At 29.5% G+C, this 20919-nt stretch overlaps 1 protein-coding gene across 3 annotated transcripts in view; it reads left to right on the top strand.

Annotated features, from left to right (window-relative positions):
- Positions 1 to 20919, top strand: part of LOC129961050 (uncharacterized) — a 39035-nt gene that overhangs the window by 12148 nt on the left and 5968 nt on the right. For 2 of the 3 annotated variants that reach the window (XM_056074852.1, XM_056074851.1), the window contains 3 exons: positions 8915 to 9197; positions 15727 to 15837; positions 19336 to 19395. In XM_056074852.1, the coding sequence (XP_055930827.1) occupies positions 8924 to 9197; positions 15727 to 15837; positions 19336 to 19395 (445 nt within the window). In that variant the 5' untranslated portion in view covers positions 8915 to 8923. Of the gene's footprint in view, positions 1 to 4157; positions 4178 to 8914; positions 9198 to 15726; positions 15838 to 19335; positions 19396 to 20919 lie in introns of those variants that run through there. The other variant, XM_056074853.1, reaches the window with a different exon arrangement.

Genomic DNA, 20919 nt, shown 5'->3' on the forward strand with positions numbered 1-20919 from the left:
TCGCTCCGTTTCTAATAAATGTTCTTGCATATTAACCGCATTCCATTGACGAATAATAATTATAAAACAGTCTATTAGCTTAAAATCGTTGACGTTTCTTTAGGCAATGAATCGTTCGGACGCGGTTAATACATAACGCCAGAATACCGAATGTGTATTTTGGACGCCTTCCTTCCGACCTATTGAAACCAAAATTTGACACAGAAAACAACTCTAGTCATCAAATGACATACCAAATGATACCTATTCAAGTGAGTGTGTTTTTGAGTTATCACGTTTACATGCTTGTGAAAGTACAGACCGACAAATGATGAATTCTTTGAAGGATATGGTTCTAAACTTGAAAGGTGTCTACTTTTCGGTTGTTAAATCTATGTATCACATTTTATCCATCTAGTTTTCTTTATTTTGTAATTATCGTGTTAACTTATATTCAGACAGTCGCATAGAGAGTTTTTCTCTGAAAGATTTTGTTCAGAATTTTAGAGAAATCTACAACATGGTGTAAATAGATATACTGAATTTCATCTGCCTAGCTTAAAGCGTTTTTGAATGAACATGTTCACAGACAGCCAGACATAATGCCAGTAATGAGTTCTTTAAACTCAGAGAGCGTACATTTATCAAAATCTCGAGTTCAAATTTTTTGATGATTACAATACTTTTTCTTTGTATACTTCGTACACGAGAAAGTAAAAAGAATACCTATCGATATTCTTTCCAATTTCTGCCTCAGTGATCGAGTAAAAATAGATGATTCAGAATCATTATCAATCTTTATTAATCACGCTCTTTTCTGCGATAAAAACTGCTCCCCCTTAATGTTTAGTCACAAGGTATTGAAGCTTCTAAGAAGTTTCAAAATTCTAAGCAAGGAATTGAAAAATCGTCTGCCAGCTATGAATGACTGCCAAAAAATTCGCCGTATCTCTGGGTTTTCCGAAGCAATATCCTTTCCTGAAACCGGGAAAGGACCCAGAAAATCCTCTGCACTACAGGCCTATCGCTTTAACGAGTGTTCTTTGCAAGACACTTGAACGTATGGTCAACGCCCGTTTAATCTTTGAATTGGAGAAAGTGACATGTATTCCGCTCTTGCAGAGTGGTTTCCGTAAGGGGCGCTCCCCAATTGATAATATCGTCCAACTGGAAACCTACATCCGCAATGCTTTTGTACGTAGAAACCATCTTGTCTCCATTTTCTTTGATATAGAAAAGGCGTATGACCGTACATGGCGATATGGAATTCTTCAGAAACTTTTTAACTTGGGTTTTAGGGGAAATCTTCCAATTTTTATTCGAAATTTTTTAACTTCTCGAACTTTCCGAGTTCGTGTCGGCAATTTTTACTCCAATTATTTTATTCAAGAGGAGGGTGTTCCACAAGGGAGCGTCCTCAGTGTTACGCTTTTTATCATCCATTTTAGTGACATACTTAATCATTTACCACCATCTGTGCAGGGAAATTTATACGTTGACGATCTGCATATCTCTTGTGAGGGTAGTGATATGCGTTTAATTGAACTTCAACTGCAAAATGCAGTTAATAAATTGAACAAGTGGTGCGAGAAAAATGGACACACTCTTTCTGCCGAAAAGAGTAAATGTATGCATTTTTGCAGAAAACGAAACCTTCACCCTGATCCTTCAATCTATATACGTAATGGCCTGATTCCAGTTGTTGATGAAGTGCGGTTTTTGGGTGTATATTTTGATAAAAAGCTCACTTTCCTTCCGCATATTTTATACCTTCGGAAGAAGTGTGAGAGATCACTCAATATCCTCAAGGTACTTTCTCGCACTTCCTGGGGTGCCGATCGTACCTCTTTACTTCGTATATACCAGGCTGTCATTCTATCTCGGATTGACTACGGGTGTTTCGTATATGGCTCAGCCAGATCTACTGTTCTGCGTCGACTAGATACCGTGCATCACTCTGCTCTGCAGATTTGTTCGGGAGCTTTCCGCACATCGCCAGTGGAGAGTCTTTATGTCATTTGTCATCAGTTGCCTTTGGAGCTGCGAAGGAAAAAACTTTCCATGCAGTATCATTTTCGAACGCTGTCTTTTCCACAACATCCTGTGGCAAATACAACTCTTCCTGCTACTCTCCGCAGAATTTATAATGCTCGTCCCTCTTACGTTTGTCCCTTTTCTGAGAGAGTGAAAAGCACACTTCAAAATTTGGATTTGCAGTTTCCTGAAATCCAGACTGTTGATTTCCAAACTTTTCCACCTTGGGATATTCCCAAATTTTCCTTTTTAAATCCTTTTAGCGGTTTCATAAAAGATACAACTGCTCCAGTGATTTTTCAACAAATTTTTTGTGCTCATCGCAGTCAGTATCCTTCTTTTGTGCCTGTCTTCACTGACGGTTCAAAGTCAGCCGAGCATGTTGGTTGCGGAATTGTTTTTGATTCCGACATAAACAGTTTCCGTCTCAATACATCCTTTTCAGTTTTGTCAGCCGAATTAGTGGCAATTTCTCATGCTCTGATGAATATATCATCCTCATCTGAGAGACAGTTTTGTATATATACAGATAGCATGAGTTCTCTGGAAATCCTCTCTCAATTTAATCCTCATACACATCCAGTTGTAATAGAAATCTTGGGACTTTTAAAAACTCTTCAAAATAGAGGTTTTAATATTTTATTTTCCTGGATTCCCAGTCATATGGGAATTGCTGGCAATGAGCAGGCAGATCATGCTGCAAAAACTGCGTCTTTTCTCTTACATCACAAAATACCATACAGTGATGTAAAGAAATCTATTACCAATGGGATTTTTACTCTGTGGCAAGAGACATGGAATATGCAGACACAGAATAAATTGCATTCTGTTAAACCTGTTATTGACACATGGCCCGTTTTACCGATGCGTAGGGCTGATGTAAAATTGTCTCGCCTACGTATTGGACATACTCGGATTACACACAAACACTTGCTTTTCGGAGAAAGGGCACCTGTGTGCTCCTCATGTCACACCGAATTGACAGTTGGTCATATTTTGATTGAATGCCCAGCTTTTGAATCTCATCGCCACCATTTTTTTCATCTATCAAATGCTACTCTCCCAGAATTGCTGGGAGAGAATTATCATCCAAATATTTTTAAATTTTTAATTGCTATACACCTTTTACCATGTATTTGACTTCAACAATTTCTATTTTTATTATTTTAAAAAAATGTCATATTTCGCTTAATCTGTTTTAGCTATTTTATATTAGTTTACACATAAGCATACTTAATTTTATACTAAATTCCAATCATCAACAGGGCTCTACTTTTCACCATACGCATGGCGCAGTATGGCCAAGAATGGCCCTTGTGCCAAAAAACCCAAACCAACCAACCAACCAACCAACCAACCGAAGCAATATCGTGGGTAGTTATAAGTGCCGGAGTTTGAAAGCGCGGCGTTTATTTTTTTAAGAGATTTATGAATTTCGAAACCGCCAAAATGGATTTTTTGTTGTTTTGTACCTTCCTTGATTTATTGATCCCAACTGTTGAACCAAAGATAATCTGGAAAACATTGCAAGAATACTGAAGGTTTTAATTCGATTTTTTAAATACATTTTGTGTTTTTGCAGTTAACTATTCGCTATTAAAACAAGTGAATTGTTGTTTAGATAAACTTATATTCTGAAACCTTATAATATATAATGGAAGTAAATGAAGAAGTTTTTAAAGAATTCTTAAACAGAAATCTTTGAAAAATGAAAATCTTTATGCCAAATTTCAAAGCAGGAAAAGTTTTGAAAAATGGAAGAAGTTTATACGAAATTTCAAAGCGCAACAATTTTTAGACATGAATATACTTATACATATTTTCAAAATATAAAATTTTGAAGGGAGGTCTTCACAAAACAAAAAGAAAAAAAATATTGAATTAAAAAATATCTAATACAATTAGAAGTTAAAAGGAATAGGAAATTAGTTTAATGGGAATTTAATAGGAATAGGAAAGTAATTTACAGGTATAAATTTTGTTTAAAACCATTTTTTAAATTCCACCTTTACTTTTATTTATTCTTTCTGTAGAAGAGCCCACGGATATGTAAATGAAAGGTAATCGAATCAAGGAATGCTCCAGATTCTTCTGGAAATATAGTAATAGGATGGCGTTATGTTTGTTCTATTATTGGTGATGAAGCTTACTTCCTAAGGAAGAGGTCAGTACCAAGGCCGGTAATGATCTTTAGGTGACTTGGGTTATCAATTCTGGTTACCTTAATTTTAAAAAAAATTAATTGAGAAAAAATTCATTACATCAAAATTTTTAGATATTTATATCCGTGAGACGTATATATAAGTGTAGACGTTTGTATAAGTGTTTAGCAGGGACATGGGAATTTCATTTTTATTTTACGTATTTATGTTACCTAACCAATGGAAATGTTGTTCTCTCAACTTTCTGGTATACACTGGACGCCGCTTAATGTGATTGCGGACAATGATATCATTCGCTATATATTAACAAAATCCTCTGGTCCCGAACCGATGTATTCAAAGACACACAAATATATTTACTTAGTCTGATAACTATTCCGTTTAATGATATCAGTTTTGAAGTAGAGAATTTACCGATTCTTCATTTACATCCAGCGTTAACGATTGACATTCGTGAAATTTCTTGCTCTACTTGTAATTTTGGAGCCATCTTCTTTATTGGGTGGGATTCAAATTCTTTTGTCTGGATTAAAGCGGTCTAGATTGGTTTAAACGGACAGTTAAGCTGCTAGATCTGGTTTGAAATCTGTTGAACAATCATAATACAGTCGTAAATGACTAAATAACAATAGCAAAATAGATTTAAAAAAAACTGATTTAGTTTTAAAAACACGAATAAAGTTCTTAATAAGCATATCATTTACACAATGTTGCAGAGCAGTTGAAAAATCACGAGCATTTTGAGAGCAAGATCAAATAATAAACATTGATGATTTCGATGGGTCGAATGTATTACAGAAAACTCTCCAACGAATGCCGGAATGAGTCAAGGATTTGATATTTTGAAATCCAGCTTGCAACATCGTTCAAAAAATTAAAAAATTCTGTACAATTATAAAAAAATTATAAGTGAACCGTTAAGCAGTGTCTGTCGATAAGCAAAGATTAATAAATATTTTTGGTATTTTTAAAAAAAATAATTATAGAAAGTTCGGAGATAAGAGTTTTTACTCCTTGATATGATAAAAATATAGTTGATTGAACTAAATTCGGTTATTTTTTTTATCAATCTATTAATCTTATCGGTATTCTTAAGTCTCGAAGTGATCACATTAAATGGTACCTGTTGTAGTTCTAAAATATGGCACGTTTAGTGCTTAGCATCTTCGTGTAACAAAGCACATCAAGTATGAATTTGGAATCTCGTACTTTTAATCTTTTGGGTCTTCAATTTGATATTGAAGACCCAAAAGATTAAAGAGACCCATACCAAATTTCATCCATCTAGTTCCCAGCAGAGTTGAGCTATTGTGTGCACAAATGTCCAAGGATAGGCAAACCAAATGATTTCCTCTCGTCAAATCTTAATTCAAATTTTGATAGATGCCTAAAGTTTGGTGCAAAGATCACATATCAAGTTTCTTTTGTCGACCTTTTTCAGTTTTAAGTTATCATATCCACAGATAGACGATTACAATTCTTACTCTTAGGGTAAAGATGAAGAATGAAAATGTTCAGTTCAGACTAACAAAAACAGTTTTACAGTACAGTTAAAGTAAAAATTTGTTTTTCCTCGTATTACCATTGATTGGTTGCATTCTTATTTTCTTTCGTGTTTTATTAGAAAGCGTGAAGCCTCCGAAAATGGGAAAAGTGGGGAATTCTTCACTGATAGAGGTTATTATATTATTTAATGCAAAAAGGCCATGTTTTACCAGTTTCATCGGTAATTGACTACATTCTGATTTCCTTTCGTGTTTTATCGGAAACTATTAAGTTAAAGTTTTAGAGAATCTAAACAGTGCCCATGATGACAAAATGAGGGCTTAGTAAAAGCTAAATTTAACGTCGTGTGTCAAAACGCTGCGGTGTGGAAGTTTGGAGAGCAGATGCCAGCTCAGGTGACTACGTCCCTGTCATCTAAGCGCGATTTAAAATTATGAGATCAGCTCCAAAATAGCCTTAATTTACTTTCAAATGGGACGTTAATATAACTAAACCAAATCAAAACAAGCTTTTTGAAAAGTTGAGTATCCACAGTTCTTATACAATGGAGTTTTATTTCATAATTAATATAAGCAAGTGTTGTTTTACTAGTAGCAAAAAACGTGAATGTTTCGAAAAAGTTTATGTTTTGTTAAAGATGATATTAATTTTTTCTTTTATATATCTTTCTTTTATTTCATTTTTTATAAACTTTTAAAAAATAGAAAATTAAAAACCTCTCAAAAAAGAAAACGCAGTTTAACTTTTTCTATAAAATTTTAATATACAACTTTGACTATATAATGCAGTTTTAACATTCATATTGATCAATTAATTAATAATTACTTACATTAATCATTAATAAATTAATTAAAAATTATTATTTTGAGTTAGTAATATGCCATCAGTTAGTTCTCGTCAAATTTTTCAATGAATCAAAAATTACATACTTCAGTTTCTGCTTTCAAACCGTAACGAAGTGTCTTGATTTGTTGATAAATAAAACTAATTAACAAATTTAATTAATTTTAACCATTAAAAATAAAGCTAAATAACTATCCTTTTATAAATCTCACATAAATATCCTTTCATAAATGTCACATAAATCTCCTTTCATAAACCTCACTCTCCTTTTATAAATCTCAATCCCACAATATATTAATGTATACCATTACCAGAAAAAAATGGTCTTTTAAAGGGTTAACTACTCTAATAATTTATAGCTTGAATAGTTAATTATTCTTGCCATGTAAAATCAACGTGCAAAAGCGTATTAATTCCTAGGTGAAACAATTTTTAAGGAACACCCATACATTTCATTTCTAATGCTCAGCAAGTAATTTTAAATCTTGAACTAAATAAAATAATTAACTTTGGATCTTAATTTTTAAAACGTGCACTTGCAATGAAGGAAGGAAAAATGTCTTAATTAAAGATTTTAATTAACTGAGCTATCTCACCTGGCAAATGAGACAATAATCAAACGGGATTTACATCATAATTCAGCGTAATTCATTTTTCCATCTGATGGAGTCGGTTACTACACTTAGGGCATATTTAATCGCCGCTAATGATATCACATTTTCATTTAAATTTTGTGAAGTTAGAGACGATGAAAAACATAGTTTTAATGCAACACCAAATTAGTTAACCTTTTGGAATACAAGAATAATTACTTTGTAACGAAAAAAATGATTTTTGCATAAACATGAGAATTAGTGAGCTTAATTACATTTAGACCCAATTTGAAGCTATTTGGGGGTTATTTTGAGATGAATTTTGTAATTTAGAATCTTTGTCAGAGAATAAGCACGAAACCTGAGTCACAAATACACCAATTTCACTCAACATTTTCCTGGTAGCAGTTCTTGGTCTAGTGTATCTATCCATGTCTATTAGTCAAGAACTCATAATGATAGTAAAGTCCGTGATCAAAGCGACCTTGAAGCAACAAGGTAGACCTGACTTAGATTTCTACTTTTAATTCCAATATATGGGAGTAGATTGCGTTCTTGAAGGAATCAAAGAAAATATTTGTATTCCGTTTAGAAGAAATCAAGAGAATCCCGTAGCAGCCAGTCTAATAGCAGTGAGAAATTCATTGCTAAAGTACATGTCTATGCACCAGTTTTTGAAGAATGCTGTTTAAGAACAAATTCAAAAGATAACATCCATAACCTTCTTTTTCTGATTATATTCTTGAGTCTTAACCCAGTAGATTAATGAAGGGCATAGGAGATTCTTTCATCCTCGATGACATAGTTAATGTCCCAGGTTTGCATGTACAGAGAATTTTCGGTGACAATGGGTTTGGAAGCCGCTATTGTCTGATAAGGGAGGATCGAAGTCTCATTATAAAACCCTACGAACACCGCAATACGATTACTGATATATCATGTTTAATTTGACGGTGGACTGACCACAGTTCACGATCACTATGTGCTTTTCTAACTTCATCGTGTAATATTTAACAGCAAATAAATCCCGTAAAAATATGTATTAAAATAGATCTGATAAAACGCTTTCTTAACAAGTATACTGCGGAACCTACAAAATAAACCAGTCTATTTAACTATTATCAATTTTAACACCTTCACCTAAAATGTCATCACCTAAATGCATCGAACTACAGTTTTTGTTATTAAAATCGGCGGTTTATTTAAAAAAAAATTAATTTAAAAGTTCAAAAATTCAACTCATTCTAACAGGTTTTAAATATCCCAAGTGTTCTCTAGTGTTCTTTACATAGTGGATTATATTGATGCCATTTACAATAAATGTTCTAAATATGATGCGTCATCTAATAGAAGGTTAAATAAATTCGCAGACCAAGGGAATAAAATATTTCTTTAAGAAATATTAATTGAAATTGGCTCTGATAACAAACATTTTTAAGATGAAACAATAATTTGCATGCAGTCATTGACAAGTGTTCTCATCGTTAAATTTAGTGTACATACCTACGCACAAGTATACTGATTTCCGCAACACATCTTATCATTTTTTTTTATTCATTTGTGTTTTAAAATAGAATGAATACTTGAATATGACAAATAAACGAACAATATAAAACTTCAGGACTTTTTAGTGTTCACTTATATTTTTACTGTCTGAATTAAAAGTTTGAGTTGCTGCCAATATAGAAAAAAAATATCTCGATCGGAAAAAGATCTTTTCCAAGCAAAATTCTGTTATCTCGTCTTCAAAATGAAAATAACTGCATAAGGCTTAATTTCTTTTTCTTTGTTCTTCAGTGATTCGAGATGGAAGACCAGCAATCTTCACCAACAGCACCGGAGGATTATAGAAAAGAAGAGAACGAAGATTCCAGAGAGGAGGAAAATGATGATTCCAGGGAGGAACCTGACGAGGAAAACAAAGAATCAAAGGAGGACTCTGAAAAGGAGAAGGTTGACGATAATCTCCTGAAAAAAGATAAAGAATCAATACAATTAGATATCCAGACAGAAGGAGATGACACAGCCACTTTACCACTGCGTAAGAAGAAAGGTGACGAGGCCAAAGAGAAGTCCAAAAGTAAATATTTCTCTACAAGTATTTTTTAATTTCTTATGATATATGGTCTTTGCTGCATCAAAATGTTATTTCCCAAGACATTTTATTGAAACAATAGGTCAGTTACATTTGATTTCAAATTGTTGTATGTGATAAGCAATTATTGAATGCTGTCACACAATATATTGTATGTCACTTGTAGCTTGTTATATCAATATTTAGTACGTTTTGCTATATGCGGTTTTAGTCGTTTGGATATAACAGTGGCGTTTCATATCATACAAATTTGGAAGAATGACTGTTTTTTATTGCCATCCTATCTATATTGTGATTTTTGGGAATTAAATTGTACTTAATCTTTACCCGGCATGTTAAACTAAATGCATTTAATAATTATTACACAGTTTAAATACAAGAGATAAATGTATCTATAATATTCCTATGATTATATCTCGCTAAAGAAGATTATTACTAGACACATAAGCGAAAATTGCTATCTTTATACATTTGCGCAAAATGCATACAAATAAAGCGCTTAACACTATAAAAATTTTAAATTACACTAAACACTTTTCTAAAGACTCTTCTTAAAGTACTGTTATAATTCTACAATTTTTGATAAAATATTTGCCATGAAAAATTTGAAATGAATTTTCAACTCACAAGAAGATTTTCGTACAGAAGGCAGTATTAAAATAAAGGTGATATATATAAATAAATTAAATAATATGTAAAAATAATGCTTTACTTTGCTTCATATTTGATTTTAAAGCAATTGGAATATATAGCTTCAGGAATTATATCTCTCATGATCCCAGTGTATAAATATATGGAAATGTAATTTAAAAAAATGTTTATTCAAAATGAGCATTCAATATGAAAAGGTGAGAAAGAAAAAGGAAAATCGATAAAGAAAAAATTTCATCTCAGACTTTCGGAATGAAAAATAAAAAGCTAAAATGATTTTGAAACAGTTCTCTATCTCTTTCATTGCTCTTTCAGTAAAGCCAGTTGAGAGGCTCAATTTTGCTCTTACTCTTTCTAAGCTGTTTATAAAAGTGCTGCTGATCTGAAATAAGCTAAGCAAGTTTAAAAGAAATAGAAAGAAAATAAGTTGGAAAAGTAAATGGAATGGAATCATGTTTTATTCATGAAGGTCATACAGGATAGGCAGATGTTTCGAATCAAATGAACAAAACTTGAAATTCGTACCGAAGCAATTTCTTCTATTTACAGTGAAAGAACATAGTAAGCAGCAATAAAAGATCATGCATTATTTGCAATTCATATTCATCTTTCTTTTATGCATAACTTTCTATAATACTTCTCTCTTTATATAACGGGAAATATACATATTTCATTTTAAATTAACCATCAACTTCTTTCATATTAAAGTTTATTTCTTCATTTTTAAATTATAAATTATATTCATATACATTCTTATCTTTAGATAATGAAGTATGTATAGGGAGTCCACAAAGTCTCTTTACGAATTCAAAATTTTATGAAAAAATAAATAAATAGAAGATTCTGCTGAAATTATTATACATGAAAAGTAGGCATTGAAGTTTTTTTCTTCTTTAATGCTCTTTTATATGGGCACCATGAATTGCACGAAACACAGAAGATGATGCATGATTTATAATTATGTTCACAGTAGAATGGATTCATAATGAAAAATAAACTTTTTAAATCAATTTTTAAGAGGTATTTCATTTTATGTAATTAATTTCTTACATTTTCTTTCGATATACGTAATTTTTAACTCAACACAGTAGAAAAATAAAAACCAACAATACATTTTGTGTCATTTCCTGAGGAGTGGTCTTTTCCTAAGTGTTTTTTTCAACGGTCTCTCTTTATCGACAGTACGCTCGAAATACCCAATTATACGAATGTAATTAAATCACAAATTTTCATAATGGCTGAGCAATTAGGACATAATTGATTAATAAGTCTTATCCATTCCTTTTTTAGTAACTTTCTGAATGCATACAAACTTGCTAAGCATTATGTGTATAAGAGAAACGAACAAAATTATTATACTTAAAGGATTTTAAATTATGCCAAATTGTAAAAGTTACTTATCAAATGAGGAGGAATCTGGATATATTAACTATACATTCTGACAAATGTAATAACAGATGACAGAGATACCTAATACTCTTATAATGAGATTTAATAACTACTGAAATATTTTGAAAGACTGTCATTTCATAGTTTGGGTGTTGACTTTTTCCCCATGCAAAATTTCCTGCTCTTGAGATAAAAGAAGCTGGAAATGACAGGATTCATCGAACTTTTTCAATAAAATAAGAGCTTTGATTCATACTCTATGGAAGTTTACTAAAGGCAAGATTTATATATGTCTTTTAATTGTACCATTTGTAAAATATTAAGAAGTATTTATATTATATATAAAGCTCATGAAAAAGCCATGCTTCTGGCCCACTAATATAAAAATCTATAACGCGGCGACGATGATTTATGTTTTGACCTCCATTTTTAAAATTTTTTCTTTTTTATAGTATAATAATCAGTGTGTGTTTAAATTTACATTTTAATTATTTCCTACTTTTTAGACTTCATAAATTTTATAATTCATTATTAAAGTTATTATACAATTTTGTGATCTAGTTTCCATAAAATTTACAAACAGATGCCGTTTCTCACGTGGAATCAGAATTTAATTGAAATTATTTAGTTGACTGTTCATTTATGAAAACATTTAAATAGTGTATTGTCATCGGGAAGCAAAATTGCAGAAAATTTCAGAACATATCAGAAAATGAACAAAATATCGATTACAAAATTCTGTCATTACAAACTTGAAATAAAACGATACAAAATAAGCTAAAATAAATAAAAAACGCTGAAAATCTACCCATTTTAGTGTTTCGAAAAAAAAAAAAAAAAAAAAAAAAACTAGGATAACCAGAATTACCAGTTATTCTAAATTTCAACCAGGAATGCTTTAAATACTGGACTGAGTATAGGAGAGGGGAGAGAAAGTTGGAGGAATTTCAACAAAAAATTTTTTCACCAAAAAATGGGAAACAAAATATAAGCAATATAAAATTAAATTAGAAAAAATTATCAAAAATTCAGGAAGAGTTCAATAAATATAATTAATATATATTTCATTACTATTTTCCGACAGATTCACTGATTGATAATGTTTAGAGTGAATTTTTTTTAGCTATGAATTCGTTTCATGGCATCTTTTCTCATCAAAAAGAAATTTTAGAATTCAGGAGAACTTTAAACATATCTATCTTGTTAATAATGTCTTTACTGTTTTCACATCTAGGTAAATTTTTTCATCTCTGCATGTTTTGTTCAATGAGGAAACATATTTTAGATAAAATGCATGAGTTTCATGTAAATTATAAAAAGAATTTTAATATTTTTAAAATCTAGAAAAAAAACACACCCAGTCCTTTATTTCAAAATATACAGAGATCTCATTTAAGGTAATCATATTCCATATGTAAGGGTAGTTTGGAAAATTCTTCAGAAGCTAATGAAATCTTATTTTTCTTCTGTTTGTAAATGAAATTAATCTTGCTAATGAAATCTTGTCATTTTTTAATCTGGCTTATTTGATTAAAATTGAAAAAAGGACAACCTGGAATATTATATTCGGATCAAGAAAATTCCTGGAGATTTTTCAAGCTGGGACCCTCTCAACCAACCCGGAACATCTGCTTATTTTATTTATAAAGAAATAATAGAGAAGAAAAGAGAATTTGGAGAAATTCTTAATTGAATAGACTTCTGCAGTTGTATTTCATTTAAGAGAATGTCTGCACAAAATCTGCTTACTTCACAAAGCAGCTGAACTGTGGTAATACTTTTCCAAAATATAAATATTTTCTACAATTCAGGGGTTGCTCTGCTAAAAGAATTAGAAAACGCCTCTGCGATTAACATGAAAAACACATTAAGCTGTCTGTTTTGTCTCCGGTTGAGCTGTCTGGACTCTCTCTCTCTCTCTCTCTTTGTTGCTTCATATTAATTCAATAAAATGGTTCTATTTCTTGTTTTCAATTTTGATTCATTTTTTTTGTTGCTCTGAAGAATACATAATTTTTGGATAACTCTTAAATTTGCAATAAACTTGTATGTTTATTGCAAAAAAATATTTAGTATTTTTGTTGTGTATTTTCAAAACTTACAGAGCTTTTAGTTTCAATTATTAGGTCATTATATATGTGAAATTAATCATTTTCTATTTTTGAAAATATTTCCTTCATTAACAGAACTCTTATCTATTTAGTAAAACACAGTTTTCTTGAAAATATTAAGAGAGTGTTTATTCTCTAATAATAAAAATTTATTAAACTATAAGAAATAGGATAGTTTTTTTTCTCCAAATTTTGATTTAAACAATTTTTATTGTTTTTTATTTGAAATTTCATTTATTTTTGGGGATAAATTTCACTGGAAAATAACTGATGAAAATCACTATAACTCGTCACGGATATATGTGTGCCTTTAGTTTTTCTTTAAATAGAATTGGCTAGAAAAAGAGCAACACTAGTGCAAATTGCGAAATTTTTATGATTCGGTTCAATAAATGTACATTTAAATATTGAATTCAGTACTCTACTAGCCTCTTTTCATTAATTCCAGAGATATTTTAAATTTAAATGAGAATAAAAGAACAATACTAATTCAAGCGTAAAACTCGATTTTTTTTTTGGAATTGAGAATTTTATGCCAGTATTGCTCGCTTCGTTAAATTCAATTAAAATTATTTTACTTGAAGAAAAGGAAATCCGTTGGGTCAGAATCCAGATGAATAAATTGAATTTTTCTACCTCACTGAATTATTTGCTGTTGATTTAAAAAAATAGTATGATGAAATAAAAAAATTACATCTTTTTATCCCTGAAAAAGAACTTGTCTTTGAAAAGGTGAAAAAGTTTTTTTCTCTTCTTTCTTATGGAATCAACTGTTGATTATTGTTACTAAAAATTTTGACACAAACCATTTTTTTAAAAATTTAAATAAAAAAATGTACTTGTTTTCTGATGAAACATATTGATGGTTTTGCATTTAGAGGAGAATTCTCTCCATTCTTTACTATTTTTTTTCTGAAAAGTTTTATATAAACTAAGACTTTATTGTGAAATTAAGTTGTATAGATAAAACAGAAATCATTAAAATGGCAGATTGGTTTCATATTTACTCATAATAATTTATTTAAGCCTACCATTTATATAAATGTATCAGATAAGTGTTAAAAGAAGTCTATTATGCACGTTTAAGAACTATTCAGAGGGAAAGAAACGTTTTCATTGCATTTCTGTATTTTTATCGAGGGGGACAATTGAGGATTTAAAAGTATTTTATCTAGATTCAAAATTAACCTTAAGATTAATTGCTTTATTTGCTTTCGTTCACTTAATGCCAGTTGATTTAATGAGTTATTTTTGTTTGATATTGAGAAGAAATTACTTTGATAATGCATCGATAATAGTATATCAAAGATTTATGGTATAATATGAGCTATTAATCCTCTCCAAGTCATTATTTGTTGATAGAAAAGATATAATATTGACAAATATAATTTGGAAACACTTCATGTTTATAATTATTAATTTCAATTAGGCTAGTTATTTAATATTAATTTTTTTCCAGGCCTGTTGCTGTCCATGAATAGGTAAGTGAAATTTGAGTGTAAATGATGTCATTTTTTGATTATTAAAAGCAGATAACTCCGGTGATGCCATTCAACATTGTCGGGCGGGAACGTGTTAAAGAATAAATTTACATAAAAGAAAAATTTAATGAAATAATATTATGGTTTTTACACTTTATGATTTCTATTTTATTCTCGTTACATATAAATATTTATTCAGTGTGACACCTATTTCATTCTTACTACTTAAAAATCTTTATTATTTAATGAGTTATTTTTGTTTGATATTGAGAAGAAATTACTTTGATAATGCATCGATAATAGTATATCAAAGATTTATGGTATAATATGAGCTATTAATCCTCTCCAAGTCATTATTTGTTGATAGAAAAGATATAATATTGACAAATATAATTTGGAAACACTTCATGTTTATAATTATTAATTTCAATTAGGCTAGTTATTTAATATTAATTTTTTTCCAGGCCTGTTGCTGTCCATGAATAGGTAAGTGAAATTTGAGTGTAAATGATGTCATTTTTTGATTATTAAAAGCAGATAACTCCGGTGATGCCATTCAACATTGTCGGGCGGGAAAAAGTTAAAGAATAAATTTACATAAAAGAAAAATTTAATGAAATAATATTATGGTTTTTACACTTTATGATTTCTATTTTATTCTCGTTACATATAAATATTTATTCAGTGTGACACCTATTTCATTCTTACTACTTAAAAATCTTTATTATTTGCGATATCTGTATTATTCTTATTACTTAATCTTTATTGTTTGTGACATCTGTATTATTCTTGTTATTTAAAAGATCTTTATCAACTATGATATCTATTTTATTTTTGTCACTTCAGAATATTTGTCATCAACTGAAACTTCGTTTCTTACAGATAAACCGTCCATGTATCTATTTCCCCTCACCAGATTGAAAATTGCGTGGTCGAGTTCGTCCAATGTCTGCGAGTTTTTTTTCAAGGCTGTCTTGATTATATTTTCGACCTGTGAGTTTGCATCCATTCTTTCATACAATATAATAAAGGCTCTTGCGTGCTAATATTTCATTTTACCATTAGAGTATTATCAGTTAAGAGCACATTTAGTGAATATTGTTTTCTTCACATTTAATATGAGGGGAATGCAGTTGAATTTATGACATTGCATTCTTCCTGCTAAAGATGGATTTATTTCATAACCATAATATGAGTATAAAATCCATCTCTGAGTCAGAATTTAATTTTTTTGTTTAATAAATAGGAACTGCAGCAAAATAATAAAAGCAAAAAAGTTTAAAAAATATTTCATTAATGAATTTGAAAAGTAATAAACAACAACAACAACAACAACAAAAAATTTGAAATCGAAAAAAACATAGATCAAAACAAAGTCGTAAAAGCATGAAATGTTCATTAAAATACTTTAATTAGAATTTGAATTACATGTGAAATATAGTTTTAGTTTTTTAATAATGCTGAGAAATTTTCTATCTTATGTTCACTCATTGTTTATATTATAGTTTTCATAATCTCACGTTTTTATAGTTTTGGTTTTGGTTTATCTATTTTTATTAACAAATTATCCTTTTCAACATATATTAAATCATGATACTAAAAACTTTATAATTTTCTTATTTTTTACTTTTAAGTCTTCAATATATTTCTTAATTTATAATTATAAATATGAAATTTCAAAATCAGTTTTTTTCTCAAATTCTCCAATAAATGATATCTCTGACATGAAATAAAAATATAATAAAAATGAAACGATTAACCGATAATCAAGCTATGACGACAATAAAATATTTTAATTCCTTTGAGATCGTACAATTGGACAAAATGTCATTTCTTTAGCAAGTCGTAAAGTTATTGAAAATTCAAGCTAAACAATTCCATTTTTAAAAAATAAGAAATTCTCATGTATGAAACAAATCAATGGTTTACCATGGTGTAATGAAAAAGCATGTTTATAACTGAATATAAAATTAAAGTTGATGCAAATTCTTGAGAATGTGACCAAAGCTATTTGCAGAGCTATTAGTTCCCTGTTTTAACCAATTCGACTGTAGTAATATCCGTTGTTTAAGTGTACTTCCCGTGCCTCGAATTCTCATTCTAATTATGACTCCACATTCGAGGACTTCTGCATATATACAAGACAACTCAAACTGTGAGACTAAATCAAAGTAATGTCTATACGGATTTCAACTGTGAAGCAATCATTTCCTGTAAGATGTCTCCTACTCGTTTCTAGATTGATACCAGAAACATGAGGAGTTTCATGAAGTATACGGAATGGATTCATGCTTTATGAATGTCAAAATTTTTTCACTAGCTGCAAAATGTAATTAATATTTATTTTACTGTATTTGTTTGGGAATCAACCAGTTTGTAATGCATGTAGTTGTGTTATCAACAACATATATATTTACAATGTATTGATCCATAGTTTAACGAATGCATTTCTTTAGATCACAATTTTTTGCGAGAATATTTGGAAAAACAAAAACAAAAGTAAGGCAAAATATTTAATAAAAGATAACTTTTAATCGGATTACTAATTAACTTTAATTCGGATTACTAATTCAATTGGGATTCGCTTTTATGCATACATATGTTTAAATATTCGGGCGTTATAGCATTTTATGTTCAATCTATTTGAGCTATACGATTTCTCGCACAATTAACTTGGAATAAGCAGTACTAAAGTAATATTAGGCTCACTGTTTCAATTTTTTTACTAAAAGCTAATTAACTTATTAATAATGGTTTCTTATGATTTAAAATAAAGACTTAGCGTTTTCTTTCATAAACTGGTGGTTTTTGAAAGTATTTATAAAACATTATGAAAATAATTATAAATAATTTCAATGAATGATTTAAATTTTTGAATAGATCGACATTCATAGGTTCAAAAAAATGTATATGCAAAATAATGAAATGAAGTCAAAATTTAATGAAATAAGCTATTTACCCCGCTCAATGCAGCTGCCCGATTTGCTGTTTTTCCTTCCCAAAATCGGAAATGAGATGCTCAAACCAATCAAGGAATTTATTAATTTGAAATGTGTAAAAATATACGAAAATAAACTCATTGATCTTGTGTTACACATTGCACCTACTAATTAAGTTACTCTTTTTTTAAAAGTAAATTCCAAATCATAATGTGATTTTGATTGGCTACAGTTTCAATTCATTAACTATTTCTGAACTAATTAAATGACTTTCTTTGATGTTAGTTCCAGTAATAAATTGTTGCTAAACTACATAAATAAATTTTTTAGACGCCAAGTTCAAATTATAAAATATTGTTAAAGAAAGTCAATAAGTCTTTTCAAACTTTCTTTTGCCATTTAGGGAAATGAAAACGTTTATTTTCATCAATTTCAACAAGCCCACATGTAATCAGTTCAACTTTTCCTCTCTTTTAAAAATAAATCTTCTTCTTCATAGTATTAAATTTATAAATAAAAGCAATCTTACTTTTACTTCTGAGGCACTCAGCCCTTTTTTTCCCCCCAAGTCTCTCAAAATGTAATTATCTTAATTTTGTCCTGAACGCTCATTTAATAATTCTTTCGTTTCACTTTTCAACTGAAGGGAAATACATATTTTAGTTTATTAGCTTAGTTTTTTGAAAAGCTTTTCCAACTGCCTCTTTCTTTTATAATTATACTTCTAAATTATTCCATACTCATCAATGATTGTAGCTTCTCTAGAAAAATTTCTACTGCACAAATGAATTTCTTTACATCACATACTTATGTTAAAATACGCAAGGAACTTTTCAAATTTGTATTTGTCCATCTTTATATGTGGAGAAAAAAGACAAACAGGGCAGCCAAAGTTATGAAGCACTTAAGTTATAAAGTTTAAAAGTGCTTAATTGATGGATTAAGTGCTTTTATAGAGCAGCTCTAGTTCATAGAATTCATCCTCTTCAAAAAGACAGAAGCAAAACCTTAAACTCCCGGTATAAGTAGAATAATTAGCAATTGCAATAATAATAAACAATTTGCTTATTTAATGTCTTAACTCAAAATATGAAAAAGAAGAAAAAGACTTATTGGTGAAAAAGAATTTAAAAAATTCAAAGCTTACTGAAATAGTTTATTCTATACATACTAAGCCGAAAATATCAAGAATGCCATCAAATTTTATTATTTATACACAATTAAAAATTCAATTGATGGTATTATTTTTCTTATATATTTATTAAAAAAATTAAATGAAATTGCACTATAAAATTCAACTATGTAACTTATTATTATTTCAAATATGCAAATCTAGATGTCACTTTAAGTCGAGTGGTAAATAACTTTTCTTTCATAGCAGAAATTCGTTTATAATTATATAGGTTGGTTGTAGCAGATGTTAGACAATTAATTGATATTTGCAACATTTATATTTATATTTTAGAATTGTATTAATACTTTAGAGCAGCATTGATATAATCAATATAATGGATAGTGCAATTATAATTAATTTTGTGTTTTATTTTCACAGTAGGATGGATGTTCTGTGTTGGTGGCTTTCCTTTTATCTCGCTTGCTCTGCTGATAATAGGTAAAGAATAATAACTTTCATTGCAATTCCCTTATTTAATTGAATTATTAAAAAAGGAACAGAACAAGTTCAAATTCCGTCGTTTTCTTTTCTCTTTACAAATCAGCTAACATTGATGATAATCTGAACATTGATGATAAGATCAGCACTATGCAAACCTTCCTTCATTTTACTTACCACAATATGTTCTCCTGCTTTACATCCAAGCATGTTTTAAATTATAATAAATATAGAACATCTACCTAGTATCTGCTTAGACTCAAGACTTGATTATATCGAATTGAGTATTTTAAACTAGTACTGTTCTTCTCGCTGTTCAATTTTTTTAGATAATAAAGAATATTGCCAAGATCTCTATATATTTCTACTGCTAATAAAAAAGTATGCACATGTGTGTCTATTGGCGCTCTATAGAGCAGACCGCTAGACCATCAAGTACCGAAATTTGCACAAACGTATTTTTGAGAAGGAAAATGTTTGAACCTTGGAACATTTTTTTTTTGGAAATTTTAACTACAATTTTAATTAATAAGAAATAAGAAATTAATAAGAATTAGACAATCGATTTTGAAAACGTTATGGCACAAAAATGGTTTTTCACTTTTTTAAAATGCAAAAAAGCAACTTTTTATTGATATTAAATTTATCTGCCGTTAAATCCCCCCCTCCCTAATTTTGATATTTAAAATAATATTGTGAATAATTTGTCACAATATTTTCTACTGTTTTATGAAATATTCAATGGCGTATTTACCCCCCCCCCCCCATTGTTAAAAACTAAGGAATGAAAATTTTGTTTATATTTTCTTACTATTTGGCAATTTAGTGACGAGCTTTTGCTTTTTATTTTTTATTTTATCCATTTTTTTAGAATCTTTAAACTTATACACTAAGATATTTAGTATATCTTCATCAGTATACTAAATGTTTGAACTTTCTATTCGTTATTTTTTATCAGCATGCTTCAATATAATTAACATGCTTTTAGCCATCATCACATAATACACATCAAATTTGCCACATCAGTTTAATGTTGGAAACAACAGGACATGAGAAATAAGAAAGTGTAAATATAGCACCTTGTGAAACAACATGTAAATTAGATTATGCAGACATTTTCATTTCAGTCTATACAGAAAAAAAACTATGATTTAGAAATAGAAATGTCAATGGAATCACTCTTTCTCTGTGTAAGAATTATCTTAAAATTTATCTAAAGCGATAGTTTAATTCAAGCTCAAATGTTGGCAGATAAAATCTTAATGATTGTATTGATGTTATAGATATGCGATTTTAAGTTAACTATTATGAGTTATTCAACTATTATCTTAAAAAAATTAAGTTTAGTAAAATAATTTGCAAGGAATTTGATCTATTCTTGTTTAACTAAATTGCAAAATGCTTATATTGAAGGATTAAATTTACAATGGAGTAAGTCACATTTAACATAAGTTTCATTTTCCAGAAATTAAAGTGCCGTATTCGGAAATGTTATAAAATTATTACTTTAGTGGTCTCTTGTAT

Source organism: Argiope bruennichi, chromosome X2, assembly GCF_947563725.1.
Source record: "Argiope bruennichi chromosome X2, qqArgBrue1.1, whole genome shotgun sequence".
NCBI classification, from domain to species: Eukaryota; Metazoa; Arthropoda; class Arachnida; order Araneae; family Araneidae; genus Argiope; species Argiope bruennichi.